General features: G+C 36.0%; 2 protein-coding genes across 3 annotated transcripts in view; one reads left to right on the top strand and one right to left on the bottom strand.

Annotated features, from left to right (window-relative positions):
- MARCHF1 (membrane associated ring-CH-type finger 1) overlaps positions 1-22175 on the top strand; it is a 1010725-nt gene that overhangs the window by 983582 nt on the left and 4968 nt on the right. Inside the window, exon 8 of the mRNA XM_031942769.1 lies at positions 2864-3011. Within this exon, the coding sequence (XP_031798629.1) occupies positions 2864-3011 (148 nt within the window). The remainder of the gene's footprint in view (positions 1-2863; positions 3012-22175) is intronic.
- Positions 3041-22175, bottom strand: part of TMA16 (translation machinery associated 16 homolog) — a 97486-nt gene continuing 78351 nt past the window's right edge. For both annotated transcript variants that reach the window (XR_004230289.1, XR_004230290.1), the window contains exons 9-10: positions 7852-8085; positions 3041-3433 (exon numbers count right to left, since the gene is read on the bottom strand). The gene's annotated coding sequence lies outside the window, so the exon portion shown is untranslated. The remainder of the gene's footprint in view (positions 3434-7851; positions 8086-22175) is intronic.

Raw genomic sequence — 22175 nt, 5'->3', positions numbered from 1 at the left:
ATATTAACAATTGGACTTTGATTTTTAGATCTGTCTGCAGTGAGGAATCAACCATTTTTAAAGGGAGCCCATTTTTGCTTTTAGAGATTTTGAGTTACCAAGTTTTTTGTTTTTTTTTTTTTTTTCTTATATGAAATTGTATTCTAGCTCTCTACAACTTTTCCCCAGTCATTCTGCCTTCTGGGGCCAAAAAGGACAAATTTAATTCCTTTTCCATCTGACAGCCTTTGAAATACTTATAACTGTCAGAATTTACCTCACACCCAAACCTTCTTTTTCAGGCCAAATATTCCCAGTTTCTTAAATTAACCTTTGTGTAGTCTTGAAATCCTTCACCACTATGGTGGATGCTTGCTCTCAAGCTCATCAGTGTTCTTCCAAAAAAAAAAAATGGCACTCAGAAGTAAAAATAAAACTCAAGGCTTGTTCTGGCCAGAGAAAGGCATAGCAGAATTATCCCCTTCCTTGTCCTGAATACCTTGCCACTCAATGTAATCTAAAATTGTATTAAGTTGGTTTATTTTGACCAACCTCTTGTGGTTTTCCTTCCATAGTAAGTGAAGAGATATTGGTATCCTCCACTGTAGCTTTTTCCCCCCCTCCCTATTAGATTACTTTGGATCCAATCACCAAATCCACAGAATATAATTTGAGGAATGTTGTTAGAGTGAGATGAATATTAGACAAGGAGTAAACAGACCTGGGTTGCAAGTCTGGGTTTCCTATCTATTACCTGTGAGACCTTTTGAAAGCCAATCTTTACCTTCATAAGATCTTTACATCTCATATAGCTCTTAATCTTGTGATCCCATGATCTTTAGGTAAATCTCCCAACCTCAATTTCCCATTATAAAAACAGTAGCATTTGTATTACCCAGGTTTAGAATCATTATAACGATGAAGAGTATAATGTATAAATTAAATAATGTATTATAAGTGCTGCATAATTAATCCCATACAAATATAAAGGATGACTAATACTGAATCCTAGGCTTACATTTATTACAATCAGGGCTGTTCTCTGGAAAACAGGGATGGATAATCTGTAGATGACATAATTAAAGAAAAATAAGCATAACTTCATATCACTCAGATTGGTTAAGATAACAGGAAAAGATAATAATAAATGTTGGAGGGGATATAGGAAAACTGGGACACTAATTGGAGTTGTGAACTGATCCAACCATTCTGGAGATCAATTTGGAACTATGCCCAAAGGGTATATAACATTGTGCATACCCTTTGATCCAGCAATGTTTCTACTGAGTCTTTTGCCCAAAAAGATAAAAAAGGAAAAAGGATCCATGTGTGCAAAAATTTTTGTAGTGGTAAGAAAATGGAAATTGAATGAATGCCCATCAGTAGGGGCATAGCTGAATAAATTATGGTATATGAATGCTATGAAATATTGTTTTTCTATAAGGAATGATAAGCAGGCTAATTTCAGAAATGCTTAGAAAGACTTACATGAACTGATATTAAGTGGAGTAGAAACAAGAGAACATATTACATGGCAACAAGAAGATTATTCTGATCAATTTTGATAGACTTGGGTCTTTTCAACAATGAGGTGATTCAGGCGAATTTTGATAGACTTGTGATGGACAGAGCCATCCATATGTAGAGAAAAGACTATGGAGGCTGAATGTAGATCACAAGATAGTATTTTCACCTTTTTTTGTTATTGTTTGCTTGCTCGTTTTTTTTTTTTTTTTTCCTTTCTCATTTTATCCCGCTTTTGATCTGATTTTTCTTGGGCAGTAAGATAAATGTGGAAGAATGTTCAGAAGAATTGCACGTGTTTAACCTTGGATTACTTGCTATGTAGGGGAGGGGGGAAAGAGGGAGAAAAATTTGGAACACAAGGTTTTACAAGAGTAAATGTTGAAAATTATCTTTGCATGTATTTTGAAAAATAAAAAGGTATCATTAAAAAAAAAAAAAGGTATAAGAGTAGTAGTAACAGTGTGCTTGACAACAGCACATGACACCAAAGTCTTCACTCTTTTTTTTTTTCCTAATGTGAAAATTTTGCAAAGTTCTTGTGACCAGAAATGGATTCCCAATGGAAAATTGTAAGCTTTAAGAATGATTAGTTCTGTAAAATATCTGCTAAGTATATGCACATATGAGTATTAAAACATATAATCTATACAGCAATCATTGTGATATAGACCAGGGATGTCAAAAACACTACCAGCAGGGTAGAATTTCTCTCCCATCTCCTCCAGCTAGTCTATCTTCAGTCTCTTGTCTTCCATCTCTTCTTCTCTACCAGTTCCTTCCCTATTGAATAGACACAACCAATTCTCCTTCATTCTTAAAAATTTGGGAAATATTTAACAAAACAATTTTTTTAAAAAATAGAATATAGATGGCTTAATAAATTGTTTTCTAAGTCAATGCAAGGATCCTTATGTATAGTTTGTGGCCTTGTTTATATTTGAGTGTGATACTATTGATGTAGACCAGAATAAAAGAAAATGTTTTAACATCTACCATTAGTATTAGAAATTAGGAAAATCTCCAGACTATAATCTCATTTTACAAATGAGGAAATTAAGGCCCAGAGATAGGAAGTGGCTTGACTATGTATAACACACAGGGGAAGGGAATGATTTATTGGTTAATTTATTATTTTTAGCATCTTCAAATTATATTTAATTGTGCTAGCTTGTGCTCTTTTAAACTATAAAGATTCTGTTGGGAAATAAAGATAATAATGTCCTTTCTATTTGTAACCATTGGATGATTTCCTTTAATATAGATGTCAAGACCTAGGAGCAAGCAGTCGAAGGAGCTGGAAAGCTTTTTGTAAGACTTGTTGACAATTCATTTGCATCTGTTTCTCTTCTGATTACAGTGGGAGAAACTACAGATGACAACAAGTGAAAGAAGGAAAATAGTCTGCTCTGTCACATTCCACGTTATTGCTATCACCTGTGTCGTGTGGTCATTGTATGTGTTAATAGATCGGACTGCTGAGGAAATCAAGCAAGGCAATGACAATGGTAAGGCAGAGTCTTTTTTTCTCTATTAGTAAATTCATGCACATAATTATTATAGTGCCTGCTGGTACCCTCTGACTGTTTGAGAATGGCTACCCAGGGTCAAAGTGTACTGTGGGTCTGCAACCACAATGACAACTTATGAGCCCTCACCTATTGAAGAACACAAGGAGTTCAAAGGAAAGGCATTTAATGAAATGTCTGTCATAGTAAGCAATGACCTACATCATACTCTTCCACAAATATACAAACTGGCAAAAGGGAGATTTAGTCTTTCTTAGGGAATACAAGTAGAGAAATACATACATAGGAACTCTTAGCCAAGGTATGCGAGTGAAGAGGTGAATCATGGCTTCAATGATGTCTTTTGGTGTTCCTCCTTCCTCGCCTCTTCCCATCCTGTCAGCAGAAGACCTTTTTTCATTCTTTAATAAGACAAATAGAGGCAATTTTTCATGAGTTCCCTCATTTCAGCTACATTTTAAAACTCTTTGATGTCATTACTGTTTCCCTCTTTCTTTATTCCAATCTCCAATGAAGAGATGGTTCTTTCTTATCAAGGTCAAACCTATACTTCCAAATTGCATTCCCTTCTCTCCCATCTCCTCTAGTCAGTCTATCTTCAGTCTCTTGTCTTCTCTACCAGGTCCTTCCCTACTGACTATAGACACAACCAATTCTCCTTCATTCTTAATAAACAAAAACAAACAAACAAAAATAACCTGTCACTATAGCCTATCATTATCTCTATCCTTTGTGATTTCTCTGTTTCTCAGCTGAATTCCTTTAAAAAGCTATCCACATTTGACATCACATCCTCTCCTCTTGCAAACTATCTTTTGACATTATTATTCTTCCAAAGTTACTAATGATTTCTTAATTGTCTCAGTCTTCATCCATCTTGATTTCTCTGTAGCATTTAACACTATTGATATCTCTCTTTCCCCAGATACTCTCTTCTTTTGAGGATTCTGTGACTTGTTATCCTTATCATCTACATCAGAGAGACTTTTCAAGAGAATAATACATTTGTTTGGTCTTAGCAAGTAATGGTGTCCCAAACTGTGAATATATCCCAAGGATTATTACTAAACCACCTTTCCCTCTCTCTCTTCACTCTCTCAATGACTTGCAATAGATTCCATTGCTGACTTTATATAGATAACTCTAGGTATTTTAAGTCTATCCCTAATCTCTCCTAAACTCCATTGTTGTTATTATTCAGTTTTGTATGACTCTCTATAACCGCATTTGGAATTTTTTTCTTGGCAAAGAAAGTGATTTGCCATTTCCTTCCCCAGTTCATTTCATAAATGAGAGAAACTGAGGCAAACAGGGTGAAGTGACTTGCCCAGGACTACACAGCCAGCAAACATCTGAGGCTAGGTTTGAACTCATTTATATTTTGTTTTGTTTTGTTTTTTATTCCAAGCCCAGTGCTCCACTCACTGTGCCATCTAGTCAGCCTGAGCTCCATTGTCACAATTCAAGTTGAATAGGCATATCAAGATCAACATTTCTGAAAAAGAACTCATCATTTTTTCCCCATAAACCTACCCCTCTTCTCAACTTCCATCCTTCCAGTCTATTAGGTTCAAAACTTTGGCATTATCTTTCATTCCTCATTTTTCCTTAATTCACAATAAATCAGTTGTCAAGTCATATTAATTCTACCTCCACATCTCTCTATTCCATCCCCTTCACTCTTCTCTATGGCCACTACCCTAATTAGGGCCCTCAACACCTCTGACTTAAAAGTGCAACAGCTTCTTAATTGTCTCCCTGCTTGAAGGTTCTTTCTCCATCCCCAGCTGCTGCCAATGATTTTCTGGTTGATGACGTCACTTCTTTGTTCAGTAAAATGCAATGGCTTCTTAGTCTAGGAACAAATACTGGCACATAAAGATCTTAACCACCTGGCTACCACTTTTTAGGTTTATTATACATTTCTCTACTTCACTCAGCAGCCTAATCAAACTGGCCTTTTTTTACTGTTCCTCTCACACGAAATTATATTTCCCATCTCTATATTTTTGCAAAGATTTATTCCCCATGCCTAGAATTCAATCCTTTTGCCTTTTGGAATCACTAATTTCTTTTATAAAGTCCAGCTGAAATGCTATTGCCATCTCATTTCCTGGTTTCCCTAGCTGCTAAGTATTATCTTGATTCATTTTGTATGTATTTATATGTGGTTTTGTTGTATCCCTCTACAGAATATAAATAAACTCCTTAAATGTCCAGAAGATCAGGTCATAGTCTCATGGTTGCTGAACCATATCCCTTATTTTTCATATTCAGACATAGCCAACCCAAAGCATCAAAAGGTCTTTGCTATGTTCCCTTACAGCTAAGAAAGAAGTGAAAAGAGAATAACTGTGTAATCTATGCCTGACTTGATGGGCAACTTTGCCTACTTCTACTTTTACTCTGAATTCAGTGCTCTGGCCAGAGCTAAAAGAATTTGGGGTTAAATCCTGCTACTGTAAAAGGAAGGTGACCTTAGCTTCTGGATGATACTGATATTGATCTTATGTAAAATAAGATTCAGAAAGATCTCTGGGGTAGATTCTAGCTCTAAATAGAATAGATACAATAATAGCACTTTAAATACATTAAATATTCCTCACAGCCACCCAGGAAGGTGAGTGCTATTATTATTATCACCACTTTACAGATGTGGAAACTGAGCCTTAGAATTGTTAAGTGATTTACCTGGGTGCATGTCTTTAGATAATATCTGAGGAAGATGTACTTTTGACAGACAGAATTGGAAGAGACCTTCTAAGTGTAGTCCTACTATCCTTCTATTGAATAACCTGGCCCCCTAAAAGGCTAAACCCAATATTACATAAGTGGTAGGCACTAGAATGGAATGTGAATGCAGATCCTCTGATTCCAGCCTTATTCCATTGTACTATGACATGATGCTTTTCATATATAGTGTTGATCATTTTAAAATAATATTCTATTAAAGCCATATTTTTTAAAAGGCAAGAAAGGCATAACTTAATAGTATCTCTTCCATTATTACCTTTTAAGCTGTTCTTATATAACCTGATGGAATGTTTCAATTCCATAGTTCCTTATTGCAGCTGCATTATAAAAACTGAAATCTTACCAGCAGAGGGGAAGTTCTGTACTTTTTTTTTTTTTTTTTTTAAAGCCTTGTAATAAGCTGTCACCAAGAGATAGAAGAGGGAGCCAAGTCCGGAGCAGGACTAGAAAAGGCTCTATAAAACATCCCATGTGCATTTGCTTCTAAAGGTGACCCATAGCAATGAGCCAAGCTGGAGTTTCCTTGGCTTCTCAAACCTGCTCTTACTGAAGAATAAAAGGAATAGATCCTGGAAATAGACAGAAGGCTTGGATGAGTCCAAAAGCCACAATTCCATGATGAGACTTTTCAATATATACCCAGAATTGTAGTACCTAGGATAGGTTTCCATTCTAAAGAAAAAAAAAAAAAAATCAAATCTACCTTCCTTCTACCTTCCCACCCCCCAAAAGACTCTTACTGTTAGCTTATTTATCTCATTTTTCTGCAAGTAAAAAAAATAGCAGAATCTGCCCTCTTGGTGGCAGCAACACATGCTAGCTCGGGTCCTAGGCATTAAAAAAAAAAAATCTTATTGATGTTGGTACCCTGTGAATGAAAGCAGTTCCTTTCAGAACTGAAGGCTCTGACAGCAGCCTTTTGTAAGTGCTAGTGCGCTCTTATCACTCTCTGAACAAAATGAACCTTTCCAATCCTATCACATGAACTTTAGCTATAGATAGGGATGAAAATCCTTCATTAGCCTCTATGCCTAAGAAAAATAGTTATTCCTGGGTGACTTGAATTCAGTAGCCCTAGGTTTCCAGATCTGCCTCAGCCAGTTAGTTACTTGTAATATTGATTTGCTTTTTTTCCTCAGTAAAATAAGAATTCCTCTAAACACTAAAGGTTCATCATACATAAAATGAATTAGGAAGACTTTAGATAATGATTCCTAAGCAGCTCCTTGTAGATGCTTCTCCAGATATTTTGATTTTGTTTGGAGGACCTGCATTACTCTTTTGCTGGTGAGCCATCTTGAAACTACCCCCTGCTTGTTACATAACTAGATCCTCTCTCCCTCCTGCCTGTCCTCTAAGATCTCTGAAGCCCAGTGGCCATGTTGTCTCCTTTCTGGTATATCTTAGACAGTTCTGAACATACCAAAAATGCTCCATAAAGGGAGAAAAGGAAAGGCACAATACCATCTTTTCACAACCCTTTGAGACAGAAGCCCTGTGGTTTACTGGTCCATGCACTGACTGAAGGGAGGACTGACTAGGGGCGGATCCAGCAATCCCAAAGACAATAACATGGTACTCCAATCCGGCATGTCTCATACATGTTTATCCCAAGTAGAATGTGGTAACTTCAGTTTGCCTCCAAGTTTAATTTTCTTCTCTAGCCAAGTATGAGAAAAAGGTAGAAAAGAAACCTTAATTTTTTCAGGTAATTTTCACATACACACAATAAGGCTGGAAGATCCTTGAGAACAAGGACTGTCAGTTTTTTTTTTTTTTTTAAATCATTATATCCCCAGGGCTTAGCACTGTCCTTTGCACATTGAAGGCAAGTAATAATTTAAAGGAACATATTTGGAATGAAAATGAACTGAATTGAATTAGGCACTTATCCTTAAAGTAGCATTTGAAACTGGGTCTCCTCCTCCTGGATTTCCCTCTTATCTTGGCTTCTAAAACATTACCTTCTCTTCTTAAATTTTCTCTCTTTTCTGTAGCTCTTTTTTGGCCTCATTCTCACAATGCTTTAAATATATTCAGTAACTTCCAAGTTTCTATCTCTCACCTGATATCTCAGTTGAACTCTCTCAACTTGTCTCTTCAGCTGCCTTTTGGGCATGCAGTCCATCGGCTTCAATTCAGTCTTGTCCAAACTAAGTTTATTTTCCCCAGATCTGCTTTTTCTTCTGTCTTCATACATGCAGCAGGTATTAACACCATTCATTTACTCAGTCTCATTTCTTTTGATATCTCCTTTTCCCAAGGCAGTTTAAGCAAAAGAGTGAATAGAGGGGTGAACCTGGAGTCAAGAAGACCCAAGCAAGAGTTCAGATCCTAAGTAGGTATGTGACTCTGGGCAGATTATAATTCTCTCAACCACTTTCCTCATCTTTAAAATGAGGATGATAAAAGTATCTAATTCACAGAGTTGCTGAGGATTAAATGAGATAATCATGTGAAGCACTTTGCAAGCACTTTAAAAGCTATATAAATGTTAGGGTCATCAAAACCCATCACAACTCTAGCTTCTGTTCCCTCTGTTCACAAATCTACCAGACCACTCATTGCCACATACATGAACTTTTGCTTTCAATCAGTCAACAAGCATTTATTAAGTACCTTCTATGTGACAGGTACTGTCCTTTTAGCTACCTGCTTAACCAGTCTTTTCATCTTTCTTCTCCAATCCATCCTTCACAAAACTACCCAGACTATTTTTCCTTTATTAGGGATCTGGAAAGGGTCACATCACTCCAATGATCAATTCAATCCTTTTTGTTTATAATTCAAGGCCTTCTATAACTTGGCACCAGTCTTCCCTGACATATGTCTGTTAAGATGTTCCTTATGCTTTTCCACCTAGCATAATTAGGTGCTAAGCAATCTTTGGTTGGTGAAACCTTGTCATATTTAGCCAACTGTGATCTTTCCTCCTCTTAATTTGGAAAACTAAGAGCCAATGCTCCTAGAAAACTCTCAGTTGCTTATCTTATTGTTCTGTTCACTATTGTGTCCCAATCCAAGGCAACCATCTCAGGCTATTACTCTCTCACATGTGAGGAAATTGTTCCCTTTAGAATGCAACTACTTGAAGATAGGGACTCCTGGTAGATAAAAAAGAAAATTTATGCAATGGTTTCCCACTGGGGGAAAAAACAAAACAAAAAATAAATGAAACCTCTTGAGCTTATCTTTTGTATTTGAGTCCTTGTTAGCACAGTGCCAGATACCTAGTAACTTAATGCTTAATAAATGCTTTTTCATTAATTTATTCACCTATGCCTTTGATCACATTCACCCTTATACCTATCTAAAACGTCCTCACCCAAATATCAATTAAATTTCTATTCACTTTTTGAAGTCCAGCTCAAATACTATCTCCTTCAGAAAGTACTCCTTGTCTCCCTTCTCATTGCAAAGAACACAAAGCAGGTTTGCATCTGCTTATGCAATATCATATATGGTAGTTATTTGTATTTGTGCAATGTCTCCCTTTACTAATTCCAAGAAATTTAGGGGTTTTGTAATGTGTCCTCACATAGTGAGTACCAGATATTCGCTGGATTTAAAAACCAAAGAGAAATTCTATCAGGTCTGTTATTGCTGATAGAGAAGAAAGAGCTTGAATGTTTTCTTAATGAAAGAAAGGTCCATGTCTCCCTCTTTGCCTCTTTTCTATTACCTAAGTTCTTTAATGTTTTCTTGCTATTCAACCACAGGTGGTACAAGCAAAGGGTGAATTGAGGTAAGCTTACTAAATACTCTAGGGAATCTGGACCCCAGACCTCTCTCCATCCTCCTGTCCCTTGGCGTCTTGGACACCTCTGACTGTTCTGTAGGAATAATTATTATTGAGGCTTCTTTACTCCTCTCAGCATTGTCCACTAGGAACAAAGGGTCGATGTTTCATGGCCTCTTATAATTCTACCTGATGACAGGCAAAATTTCATTAGGAGATAATGAAATGAATGTGGATGGCAGTATTTTTCAGTGTCCAATTTGGATTCACTTTTTTATGGCCTCTTTTTTGTTTTGTTTTTTTAGCTTCCAGGCCTAAGCTTAACTCTGGATCTGTGAGCTTTGTTTCAGAATACTCATTTCTACCTACTGCAGTGGGGACAGTGCATCCAGACCAGGGCCTGCTGATTGGCTGTCAGTGAGTTACTATCCAGTTTCAGAGAGAAAATGCTTCCTGATTGGATTTCAGGCAGCCAGGGCTTTATCCTATCATATGTTTAATCTCTAATTCCATGTAGACAAATTATATTAGAGGTTTGCAGGGAAGGATAGTCTGAACCCAACCCCCTGCTCCCATACAAATGACATCAAGGGGAGGTTTTTCTCTTCCCATGATTGCCCAAGGCTTGTTACTATGAGAAGCACAGCACTTATCAGGTTTCACAAATGGCTGTGGCCACTGGTGCTTAGACTGAGCCTTCTGCCTCTGGAAGTCTGCCCAATTCATGGAAAACTTGAGATAGGTTTTTAAAACTCTTTTGATACACAAGAATTATTCCTAGCAGGCCACTGATGCACCAGTCTTTCCTGTATTTACAGTGTCAGACAGGGGGAAGCTCACAGGCAAATGCTGTTTGTCAAAAGAGAGGCTTTTTATTTTTGGGAGAGGGGGAGTGTTGCTAAAAGACTTTACCTTTACCTCTGACTTCTCTCTCCTCCCACTCTCACTCATTAAGATCACAGGACATGAATCATTCCAACAGTTATTACATATTCCATGCCTTAGGACAGCCAACAATTTTAATCTGGTCACTGGAATGTGGGCTGCAGAGCTGACCCCTCTGATCAGCATTGAGAAAACAGGTCTAGAGTGATTTGTACAAAGTCAGCATCCTCTCCACCCTCCCATGATGCTTTTTCAGCACACAGGCCAAGTCCAAGATCAGGTATAAAGGTAGAAAAAGAGATTCAGATAGAATGCTTTATGATGTTGAAGAGGAATAGAATATTTGCAACTGTAAAAAGCCCATAAGAATACCTAAAAGATATGTTCCTAGAGCTGAACCTTGAAAGGAAGAATTCTAAAAGGCAGAAAGGAAGAAAGTATAGTGGTTTGTATTAATATACAGAGATGGCTATATCCTGGTGCTTGTGGAAGCTTGCTGGTACTGTAGTTTAGAATATTATACACATGATGGCAAGCAAAATGGTCATAGCATTTGGAGGTGCAAGGTATCATGGATGCCATTCTTTTTACTAACCCAGAATAGCAAAGCTGGATGTCAAAGTACTATTTCTATCATATTTACCTACTCAGCAATACCCAAATAATCCAATTTTGTCCTGACAAGACCCCTTTGTTAATAACAATGTGACATGGAGAAAATGGGCTCAGTTTCATGATTTGCAAAATAGTTATGGTAATCTCTCAAATTCTTTGATGTATAGATAGCAATAAGTCCCCTGAATGTTTTCCTAGATTATAGCCACTTCCCTTCTCTAACTGATCTTATATATGATACTTTGCTAGAATTTTTGATGGCTACCTCTTGACTACTGCACAAGATCATGGGAGTGAGAACTCTTTGATTAAGAAAATAAAGGACTTGGATATATCAGAGTCAAGATTTGAACTTCTGACTCCAACCAATTACCACATTGATGCTCAAGATGTGGCTGACCTCAATTTACCTTTGATGCAGCGATACTTTATTGTCTTCTGAAGCATTACAAAACCAAAATCTGTGTTTTTAAAGCCCCTGGAAATCCGGCTACCATTCAAGTCATATTTCTCATTATTTACCTTCATGTCCTCTAGTTTCCAGCCAAATAACACTATGCTGTTCCTTAAATTGTACATTCCATATCCTCTCCAATCCCATGTTTAATGTCAGACATACCTTTGCCTTCTGTCCTCCTTGGGTTAGGTGCCACTGCTATCCAAAGTCCTTCTTGATAGCCATAATTGTTAGTGATAGGAGCTAGACTTGGGATTTCATTAGGGTTGAGAATGCCTAGATGAGGAAATTACCTTAACTAATTCAAGTAATCACCTTTTCTGCACCTTTCATGAGGTAAGGTTAATCAAACATTAAAGACAAGGAAGAAGATTGTAAATTTGAGAAACTAGAACTATTTTTAAAAATAGGGAAGTTTGGAAATAGGATGGATTTTAGAGAAAAAATTAGTTCTCTTTTGGACAGTGAACTGGAAGCTCCTTGTGAAAGCAGAGATTGCTTTTTTGCCCTTACTTATATCCTCAGTGCTTGGCACATAGTAGGTGTTTAATAAGTAGAAAAGCTATCAAATACTCCCGAGTGCTACTGAAGCAGATTAAAATATAACTGAGAAATATTTAAGAAAATACATAAAAATACAATAAAACATAGAATTAATAATGGTGACCTGCAGATGTTTGTCTGAACCACCCAAAAGGTAGCAGGTGATGTAGCACTAGGGATCAAGAGACTGGTATTGGATATACACATCTGGGCTGAGTAGAGATAAGAAAAAGGGAGCCAAAGACAAAGCCACAGGACACACTGACAATCGAGGGTGATATGAAAGATCATCAAAGGTGTCAGAAAAGAAGTAGCTCTTGTAGGAGAAACAAGGAGAGCGGTAGTCAAAGAAGCTACAGTGTTTATAGATTCTTGAAGGTGTGTATGTGTGTGGCTCAATAATGTCAAAGATGAAGTATGAACAAGGTCTGGACTTGGCCATTGAGAAAGCAGTGATAATTCCAGAGGGCAAATTCAGTCAAGTGAAGAGATGAAAAAGCTGATAGCAGAGTGACAATTAGCAAAGGTAACAGAGACAGCTTTTTCTACATCTGCTTTGAGACCCAGAACTGTTATGACTTACCCAAAGTTGTTAAATAGCAGGAAAAAATTCTGACCCATGTCTTCTGACTGTAGTCAAGCTCTTACCTTTGTACCACACTGATTCCAAAATATTTTGGTACTTCCTAACCCTCTTGCATTGTATTTTCATGTGCAATTTCATACTTTGGGAACTTCTCCTCTGCCCACCTGAATTACAAATTCTAGTAAAGCAGCATCCCTCCTTGGTGCTTGGCATGGTCAATAAGCACTTGTTGAATGACTGCAAGTGGGCATCAGGCTAAGAATATTTATTCCATAGCTCACATTTTTCATTTGAATTAAAAATTTGACAACCCAAGGGTAAACTTATTTTAACCTTGGGCCACCACTCAAGAGCTCTTACCTCTTCTAATGCTTTACTATGATCATGTTTCTACCATGATAGAACAGTTTCAAGTATAAGCCCATCAAAGGACTATGTGTGTCCTCCAAGGACAGCCTTAATAAGTTCAGAAGGCCTTCTTATCCCCAGAGGGTTAGCTTTCAAGTGAAGATTTTGTCCCCTAGCCATAGCAACTCAAGAAGCTTACCTACTAAAGAAAGGGTGGTAATGCTATGTTTCACAGAGGCAGGATCCACAATGACAAAATCACAATTCTTTGATATCCTGACATATACAAACAGTGTTTATGTTGTTATTGGCTTAATCTGTTCTGGATATTGGCACTATGACAACTTTTACTGGATTGGCTGAAAAAGAATTTTGAAAGAATGGTGAAACTCTTAAGAGTAATTTATAAGTCAAAACAATTGAAAATGAATCAGTCGAACTCCTTCAAGAATGTTTGAAGGCAAGTAAATTGTTCAACCCAAAATGAGGTCGAGTATAAACAGAAGAGTCCCTTGTTCTGTCCTGACAAAGTCTACATGAAAAACCAAACTACAATTGTTATCTCATGCATGCTAGACTTGTTTTTCTCCTAGATTAAATATTTTATGATGCCCCAGATGCTTTCCCCTCTCCTGTGATGAAAGAAAATTAAATTTATATTACATGAAGCATGAGCACATCTGAGATTATACTATATTGCCAAATCCCAATTTTGGAAATGATTGTGCCTCTTCCTTTATCTTCAGTTCAAGCATTGTAGTGGAATGCTATGATGCATTATTTATGTGGGTTAAAAAAAAAAACCGAAAATCACTGTTCATAAGGAAAGCAGAATAGGTGGATAGCAAAGCTGTCCTGAGGATATCAATGTTCATGCATCACAAAGTACTATAGATCTATTTTCAAAATACCAACTATTGCTCCTTATGACTGTCTTACATATAAGGTCTAGTGTACTTAATTAATATGTAATAGAAGACTCACTTTTGAGTCAGCATGATCTGAAATAAGTCACTACCAGTATTCTTATATATTTTTCTACAACTATAAAGTACAGAGCAAGTGCAGTTTTCTTTTAGTAGAAGAAAGTTCCTTAGAACTCCCAAAACTGATGATAAAAATAACAGGTGTGCTCTCCCACCCCCAAAAAATACAATAAAAGCCTATTTAAATGTCTATTTGTTCTTAATAAATTCATTCTAAAAGTAATTTCTACTTGTTAGCTGTTAACCACCAAAATGGAAAATGTTCAGATGATAGGGGATTCCCTTTAGATGGGGGAACTTTCAGGTACTGCATTTTTTTTTAATGATCCTAAGCCAATGGCACCAAGTCATGAAACAGAACCATCATCCAAATGAGATCCATTAGAACCCCAAAAAGTTTAGCTGACTAGCCATTTAGGAAAAACCAAATGGATGATAAATATTGTAGTCTATCACATATGTGTGTGTTTTTCTTAGATATTTTATCTATGAAGAAAAAAAAAAGTGGACCAGAACTGAATAAGCTGGATTACCTTTGAGAAACTGATTCTCCAGGTGATCCTACAAAATTACAAGATATGGAATTCCCCACACCCTCCAAAAAAAAAAAAAAAAGTCTCCAAAGGAGTAAAGTCAGGGTTATCCAGAGGGTAAAGCAGAGAGATACATGGTTAGAAAAAGGGGTGGACCAGTTAAGTATTGAAATGAAAGAAAACCAGAAGAGAAAGCACATAAGAGGCTTCCCTGTGAGTATTTACAGGAAAATATATACAAGCACTACATAAATGGTAAAAATTTATCCATAAATGAATAAAAATAAAAGTGATATATACCATGTGCAGAAGTAATAGCTTCAATGAGATCAAGAAATATAGACACTAAATTATCTAACTTTGATCCTCAAAAATACTCTAGAAGGTAGGTGCTATCCCCAACAGGTTAAGTGACTTCCCCAGGATCACACAGCTAGGAAGTATCTGAGGCCAGATTTGAATTGAAGCCTTCCTGATTCTAGGCCCAGAGTTCTGTACCTTCTTCCATCTAAGTTACTATCTCTCTGCAGGCCTCCACTTTGTTATTTGTGAAATGTGAGAATGAACTACATGACCACTAAGGTCTCTCCTATCTCTTCATCTGTGACAAGATCCTAGTATGCATGAAAGGAAGACATTTCCATGATGATATTGATGGTGTTTAAGTGAGCAGGCCATGATTACACTAAGTATCAAACCTGGGGTTGGATTCGATCTTTAGACTCTCTAATCGTGTGTTCTTTTAATCATATAAAGTTGCCTTCTAGTCCCTACAGTAGAAGAAAGAATACTGAAGTGTAGCCAAAAGACCTGGGTTCAAATCCTGCCTTAGGTACCTCTGCGATAGTGGGCAACTCACTTGACTTTTTGGAGGCCCAGTTCGCTCACTTGTAAAATATGGAAGTTAGACAAAGTGAACTTTAGCATCTCTTCTAGCTCTGAAACCTAGGACCACTTCTGCCTAGCCAGAAGTTTCCCTAAGGTTGAGATGAACAGAGGAAAAATTACCATACGGGAATAAATGGTTTTTCTCTCCCCAAACCAAGGAGCATGTACTCTCTCCTAAGCAAAAGGAAAAATTAAGCCAATTGCAACAGTTAAATATCATTCTGAGCACAGAATGGCCTGAAAAAAATGAAATCATATTCCAAAATGTGAGCTTCTTACAGTAAGTGAAAGTCAGTGTTAACAAAAGTTGCAGTGAATGATATTTAACATTTACATAGTGCTTTAAGATTTGCTGTTCTAAGGTATATACACATATACCTTATACACATACATACACACACACACAATATCTCATGCCTATACATATATATATATATATATATATATATATATATATATATATATATATATATATGCTTATGATGAAGCTATTCTCAAGGAAAGTCCTTGGACTTCAAGATTTTACATCATGTTATAGATGATCTCATTTTATCCTCACAAATCTGGATTGCAGGATAGAGAGGCAGGTGCTCTTAATCTCATTTTAAAACTGAAAGAAATTAAGGTTCAGATTTCTAATGACTTGCCTCAAGTCCCATAGCTAAAGTAACATTTGAGCTGAGGTTCTTCTGACTCCAAGTCCAAACTTTCTACACTACTAGTCTAACTAGGCTACTACTGAAATAAAAGGAAGTCAGTAAGCACTGGACTGGGAATTTTTGTCTCATTGGGCTTCAGTTTCTTCTTCTGTAAAATGAATTTGCAGAGGTAGAGGTTCTCAATGAATTCTTTTTCAGCTTTAACATTATGTAACTCTGGTTTTGTGAGAGGAAAAAAAAAAAAATCAAGACTAAAAGAGGTATCTATTTTATTCTTGATTTCCATGGATCTTTCTTCAATGAAAAGTATTGATTTTTCACTTTAAAAAAAAAGGGGAGTCATCTGAAACCAAACTACCATTAGTATGGGGGGTAGAGATGACTTAAACACTTCCCAGGTTTCATATAAAGAACATTCTGTCCATTAAGAAAAATGTACTGAATCCATTAGTTGAGCTGACTGCCAAGCAGATCAAAATTAAAAGAAAGTTGGTACAAAGCAATTAATTAAGAATAGCAGCTTTCAAATTATAAATGATTTTCAAAAACACAACATACATACTCACAGTCTCCTGGACCATTTCTGCCCTTGTCTAATGAATCTGCAGTGTATGGGAATACTTTATTAGTTAAGAATCTCTCAATAACATCAGCATTAGGGCACAACTAAATCCACACTTCTCTATGTTTGTAGGAATTGCTATGCTTCCAGTCACCCAGGTCTATTACCTTGGGATTGTCATCCACTGTTCTCTCTCCTCATTATTTACCCATAGCATCATCATACTTGTTCTCCTTCCCTTCTACAACTCTCATTCTTTTTCACTTGGACCATTGCAACAATACCCTAATTAAACTTAGGCATTCTAGTTTTCTTTCCACCTAGCTACCAAAATAATAAAGTTTAAGTCTAAATATGTCACCCTTTAACAAAGAAGCTGCAGTAGCTCCCTTTTGCCTATAGGATTAAATATAAATTCTAATTCATTCTGATATTCAAAGTCACTCATAATCTTTTCCCAGTTTCCTTTAAAAAAAAAGTTAATATTATAACTTTTATTTTTTATTATATGTTATATTATATATATTATTATTATACCTTTTATTTTTCTATCATAGTTATTATATCTATTTTCAATCCACTCTGGAACTGAGGCATCCTTCTAGGAGGAGGGAAATGATACATACATGGTCTACCTCATAGTAAACGCAAAAGGAGAGGGCATGTAGTTGTAATTCAATTCAATTTTATAATTTTTACAACTATAATTTTAAAAGAATAATTATTATGCTATAAGCTGGGATTTTTATGGAACAAAGTGTCCCTTTTCTTTTTCTATTTACTACTGCCATATTAAATATGGGCAGTTGTCACTACTTTAAGAATTTAGGTTCCAAGACTATCTGGAGTCTCCCACTGGGAAAGAAATCTAACTGTAGTATTCTACATTTGGGTATATTATAAAATGGGAGATATCAGATAAAATGGTTAATAGAAAAAAGGAGCATTATATTGGTCAACAAATTTACTAAACACCAAAATGTGTTGATTCTGGATTATTAAAAAAAAAAAAAAAGATTCCTATAATCAGAAATTCGTGTTAATTGACAGTTAACATTCAGGCTATTCACTTATTTCCCATTTCTAAAGAATGAAAGTAGAATGAAATTCACTTAAAGGTCTACTGGACACAATGAAATCTTTCTCTGATGATTCATTCAGGGTCACCATTTGGCATACTGGTTATCATGGTGTTGTAAATGTGCAGACATGTCATTTAATAGAGGTTCAATTGAAATAATGCCAGATAAACCAGCTTTTACTGCAGAAGCAATACTCTTCTAGGCTGACACTGAACCACTCCTGAAAATTAAACTCATCAGTATTTTGATGTGCCCTTTCTGTTGACATTGGGGATGGTTTTTAGGACAGTAAAAACTATGAGTTACTCAAGTTATAAACAGATAATGGGAGGAAAAATACTGTTTTTGCAATATGGCAACACAGGTTTTAAAAGAGCACTGTACATTTGAACTGCAGGATAAATAAGCTTTAGATCAAAATGCAGAAGGAAACACTGCTATCTAATAGATTTGTAGTGCCAGAGAGAAAAATATTAATAAAACATCAAGAACTGTGAAGTTTAAAGCTTAAGAACACAGAACATTTTACTAGTTTTTAAGAAAAATTCACTGCTCTAAAATAGCTTATTTCTTAAAGTATGGCTTGTTGATATTCCATTCATTTTATAATTGAAACCCAGGCAAATTAAATGTATGTAGTCATAGAATGAGGAATGGCCAGACTTAAAATCTCATCAGACCCAAGTATCAGCTTCCTACCCTAACTGCTCAGACCAAATTCAGGTTAATTGCAATCCCATCAATTTTAAATGTTACAGTAGTCAAAGCAATTTCCATCTATTAAGTTAGAACAAATGCCTTTAGCTCAATTTTCTTGATTAAGAAAAGTTGTGTAAATATGCAAACACACCCAACATTCCATCAAAACCAGGTTATTGGACCAAAACCTCCCATACCTAGATACAGTTATAACAAACCTTAATCTGCTTTTGGTATGAATGTAACTGTAATTATATCTAGAATTAGATCTGATGAGATAATTACATTTTCTGATTAGGTACTTCTTATGACCCTGAGCTATCATGAGAAGAAAAACAAAGTCATTTTTCCAAGATTGCAGCTGAACATATTAGGAGGCAAAACAAAACAAAAACAAACAAACAAACAAAGCTATGTAAATTTAGAAAGTCATTTCTGGTATATGATTAAATTTTTTTGTTTTAGTTCCAAATTAAAATGGATCTATTTATCATCCCTGACACAGATGCAATCTATAGCCATCTATTTCTTGGAATTTATTGATAGGGATTAGACTTTTTACAACTGTAAAGTTTTTAGAGCTAATTAATGACACCTTTTTTAGAATTTCATAGCTCACATCTATTCAATGAGAACATAATAAAATCAAAAATGCAATGCCATTGTAATGTAGCCACTTCATTATTCTGACAGTGGCACCAAGGAATAGTGGGTTATTATCATTACCACCTTGCAGTTATAGAGTGTTTTCAACTTGCAAAATGTTTTTTTTGCTTCATAACACAATGTGGATTACTTAGCTCTATCTAAATGATTAAGAAGCCAAGGGGAGTGGGGGGGGGGGGGGGGGGGGGGGGGGAGGAACATGTTTGAGATCCGAAACAGGCAAAAACAACTAGCAAATCCATTCATTTGGATCTTGTTTACAAAAGTATTAAAAGGCAGCAGCAGAAAGTCCAGCAATACATTTGAGGAAGTTAGGAAACCTGAGTATCTCTATCTAGTCTTGCCCCAAATTAGCTCTGAGATGTGGGTTCTCAGTTCATCTGTATCCTCACTTCCTATTACAAACCTCATAAACTTATTTTGAATGCCAAGGACCCCCACTCCTCCCACCTCTACCACAACCTTAATTTCTCCTGGATCTGCTCCTCATTTTCAGCATGACTTCCAATCCTTGGACCCCCTCCTATTCTCTCAAGTAGTTTCTCTAGTGCTAGTCTTATTTCCTTTTATTCATACTCACAATGATTCTTTTCAACTATGAACACTATTTCATCTTTTCCCCTGGCCAATTCTCAGCCTATGCTTTTTGTCATTTTTAATTCCAAGCCAGAACTCTAAGAATTTCCAAAACCATGTTATGACGCATCACTTGGCTCTTCATGAATACACATCAACCTAACTTCTGATTGACTATAAAACTGGGTACACAGTGACAATTCTAAGATTATGTTCAAGAACTGAATGCTATACCCACTTCTCTCTCTACCTGACCTCCTATTATATTATGTTATATTATATATTATATTATATTATATATTATATTATATCATATCATATCATATCATATCATATTCCCTCTCTACCTGACCTCCTATTATACTGAAAAAAGACATATCCCTCTGGAACCAACTCCTTTTCTTCTAAATTCTCAAAACTTTAATGTCTTCATCTATCCTTTCATCATTATCTTTTATCTGAAAGGATGCAAAGTGATCTTTGCTAATATTAACTTAACCAATAAGCTATTTGTTAAACTCTTACTTTTACACTAAGAACAAAAAAAGAACAAAAACAGTGGAAGAAGCTCACATTCTAATTCTAACATTGGAGAGAGTTTGGAAATAATATATGTACAAAATACATAAAGAATAAACTCTTAGCTGTCCAATTCGATAGTGTTTTTTCAGTTCTTATTCTTATGTACACATCTGCTATATCTGACACTGCTGACCAGCCTCTTCCTTAATCCTCTTTCTAATTCTCCCCTCTAAACTTCTCTCAAGTTTCCTTCACTAGTTCATGGCCTCCATGATATCCTTAAAAAGCTCTTCTCTTCTCTTTACATTCTCTCTTGGTTATCTCATCAGTTTCCTTGATGCCAAAGACTCACAGATGTTTCTATCTTGCTCCAGTCTCTTGCATGCACTTCAAATTGGGCATTTTAAACTAGAAACTCTTTAGACCCTACATGTCCAAACCACAGCATTATTCCCAACAATTCACTACATATATGCAGATCCTTTTCTGTACTCTCCTAGCTGCCAACTTAGTTCAGGCCCTCATTACTCATCACTTAAAGATCTAGTAATCATCTACATAGATCTTACAGAGATGCCTCTATACTCAATGATCTTAGAATGCTATAAATTATTGCCTCATGTGATTTGTTGATATTATCATCAGAGAAAATTAAATAACCCATCTTGTTACTGTTTCAACTTCTCAAATTTCAATAATACTAAGATGTCAACAGTCTATGCATGAATTGGAAATTCCAGATTAGTTAAATTTCTTTAATTTTATCAAGAAATGGGCTTCCTATTATGTACTTTTCAGGCATTTATCCTTCCCTTCCAAAATCTGACTGCTGGACAAGTATTAAAACAATTGTTATATGTGGATGATGTTTGTACATCTTAAGTACAGTCAGACCTTTGATTAATGAATTTTGTCTATTTTTCATACTTCCTAGATATTAGTCTGTGGTTGGGCTTACAATTATTTACTGAAAAGTACTTCTACAACAGGAATGTAGTCATTTGGATCAATGAAAAAAGTACTTGGCTCCCAACATCCTTCAAAGTAGGCAGTTCAGATATCATCTCTAAAGACAAGTAAACCTAAGATCAGGAGTTATGGACTCCAGAAAGCTTAAATGCCTGAGGACCAATTTCAACACATCCTCAAGTTAAGCAAGTCCTAATCACTAAGCCCTACACCCTTTTAGAAAAAAAATAATTTATCTTTTTTAAACAGTTTAGTGGACATAGTATTTTGGGATGAAAAAACACAAATAAACAAAAATGCCAAGGGCACTTGTCCCTGTCCTTAAAGATACAGGTGAAATATCTTGACCTCTATGGAAATCAAAAGCATTCCCTCTCCTCTTTGATCCTGAAGGAACTTTGATCCTAGAGTTTTTGTACTCCTGTGTGTTTGTTTTAATCTAATTCATTTTTGTTTGGTCATGTACCATCTCTAGCCCTCAGCACATTACATGGAATAAGTGCTTAATTGTTGTTTATTATGTGAATATTAAGATTCTAGGTCAGTAGGTCAACTCCAAATCATTTTCATTCATCTATTGCAGAGAAAAACTAAAGTTAGAGGGAAGAAAGAGTGGCAGCATTCTACATCCAATGAATCTGAATCAAGTGATAACATAAACAAGATCTGGATTTCTATGAGTATTTTTTTCAACCACCTACACCTCCAGACTTTTAAGTCCACTTATGTACAAGAATCATGGATACAAAAAGGGCACAACAGACAGTTCTTGCCTGCCAGGGGCTTCCTCACAAGATTTCTGTGACATTGAACTCTTCTGGTTTCCTTACATGCCAGACCACTTTTTCTTAGTCTCTTTTGCTTGATCAGAGTCAATGTATAGACCAAAGGCTCCATCCTGGGTTCTTTCCTTTCTCTTGTTGAACTCCAAAATTCTTATGGATTCAACTATCATCTCTATCCAACTCTCATCTCTCTCCTGGGTTCTTGTCTGACACAAAATGTCTACTGGACACTTGACATGTATACATCAGAACCATTTAAGCCACCAACCCCTCTTCTTCACTTTCTCCT

Source organism: Sarcophilus harrisii, chromosome 6 (assembly GCF_902635505.1).
Source record: "Sarcophilus harrisii chromosome 6, mSarHar1.11, whole genome shotgun sequence".
Taxonomy (NCBI): domain Eukaryota; kingdom Metazoa; phylum Chordata; class Mammalia; order Dasyuromorphia; family Dasyuridae; genus Sarcophilus; species Sarcophilus harrisii.
Note: the sequence above shows the minus strand (reverse complement) of the source record. Positions and strands in the feature narration are given on the sequence as shown.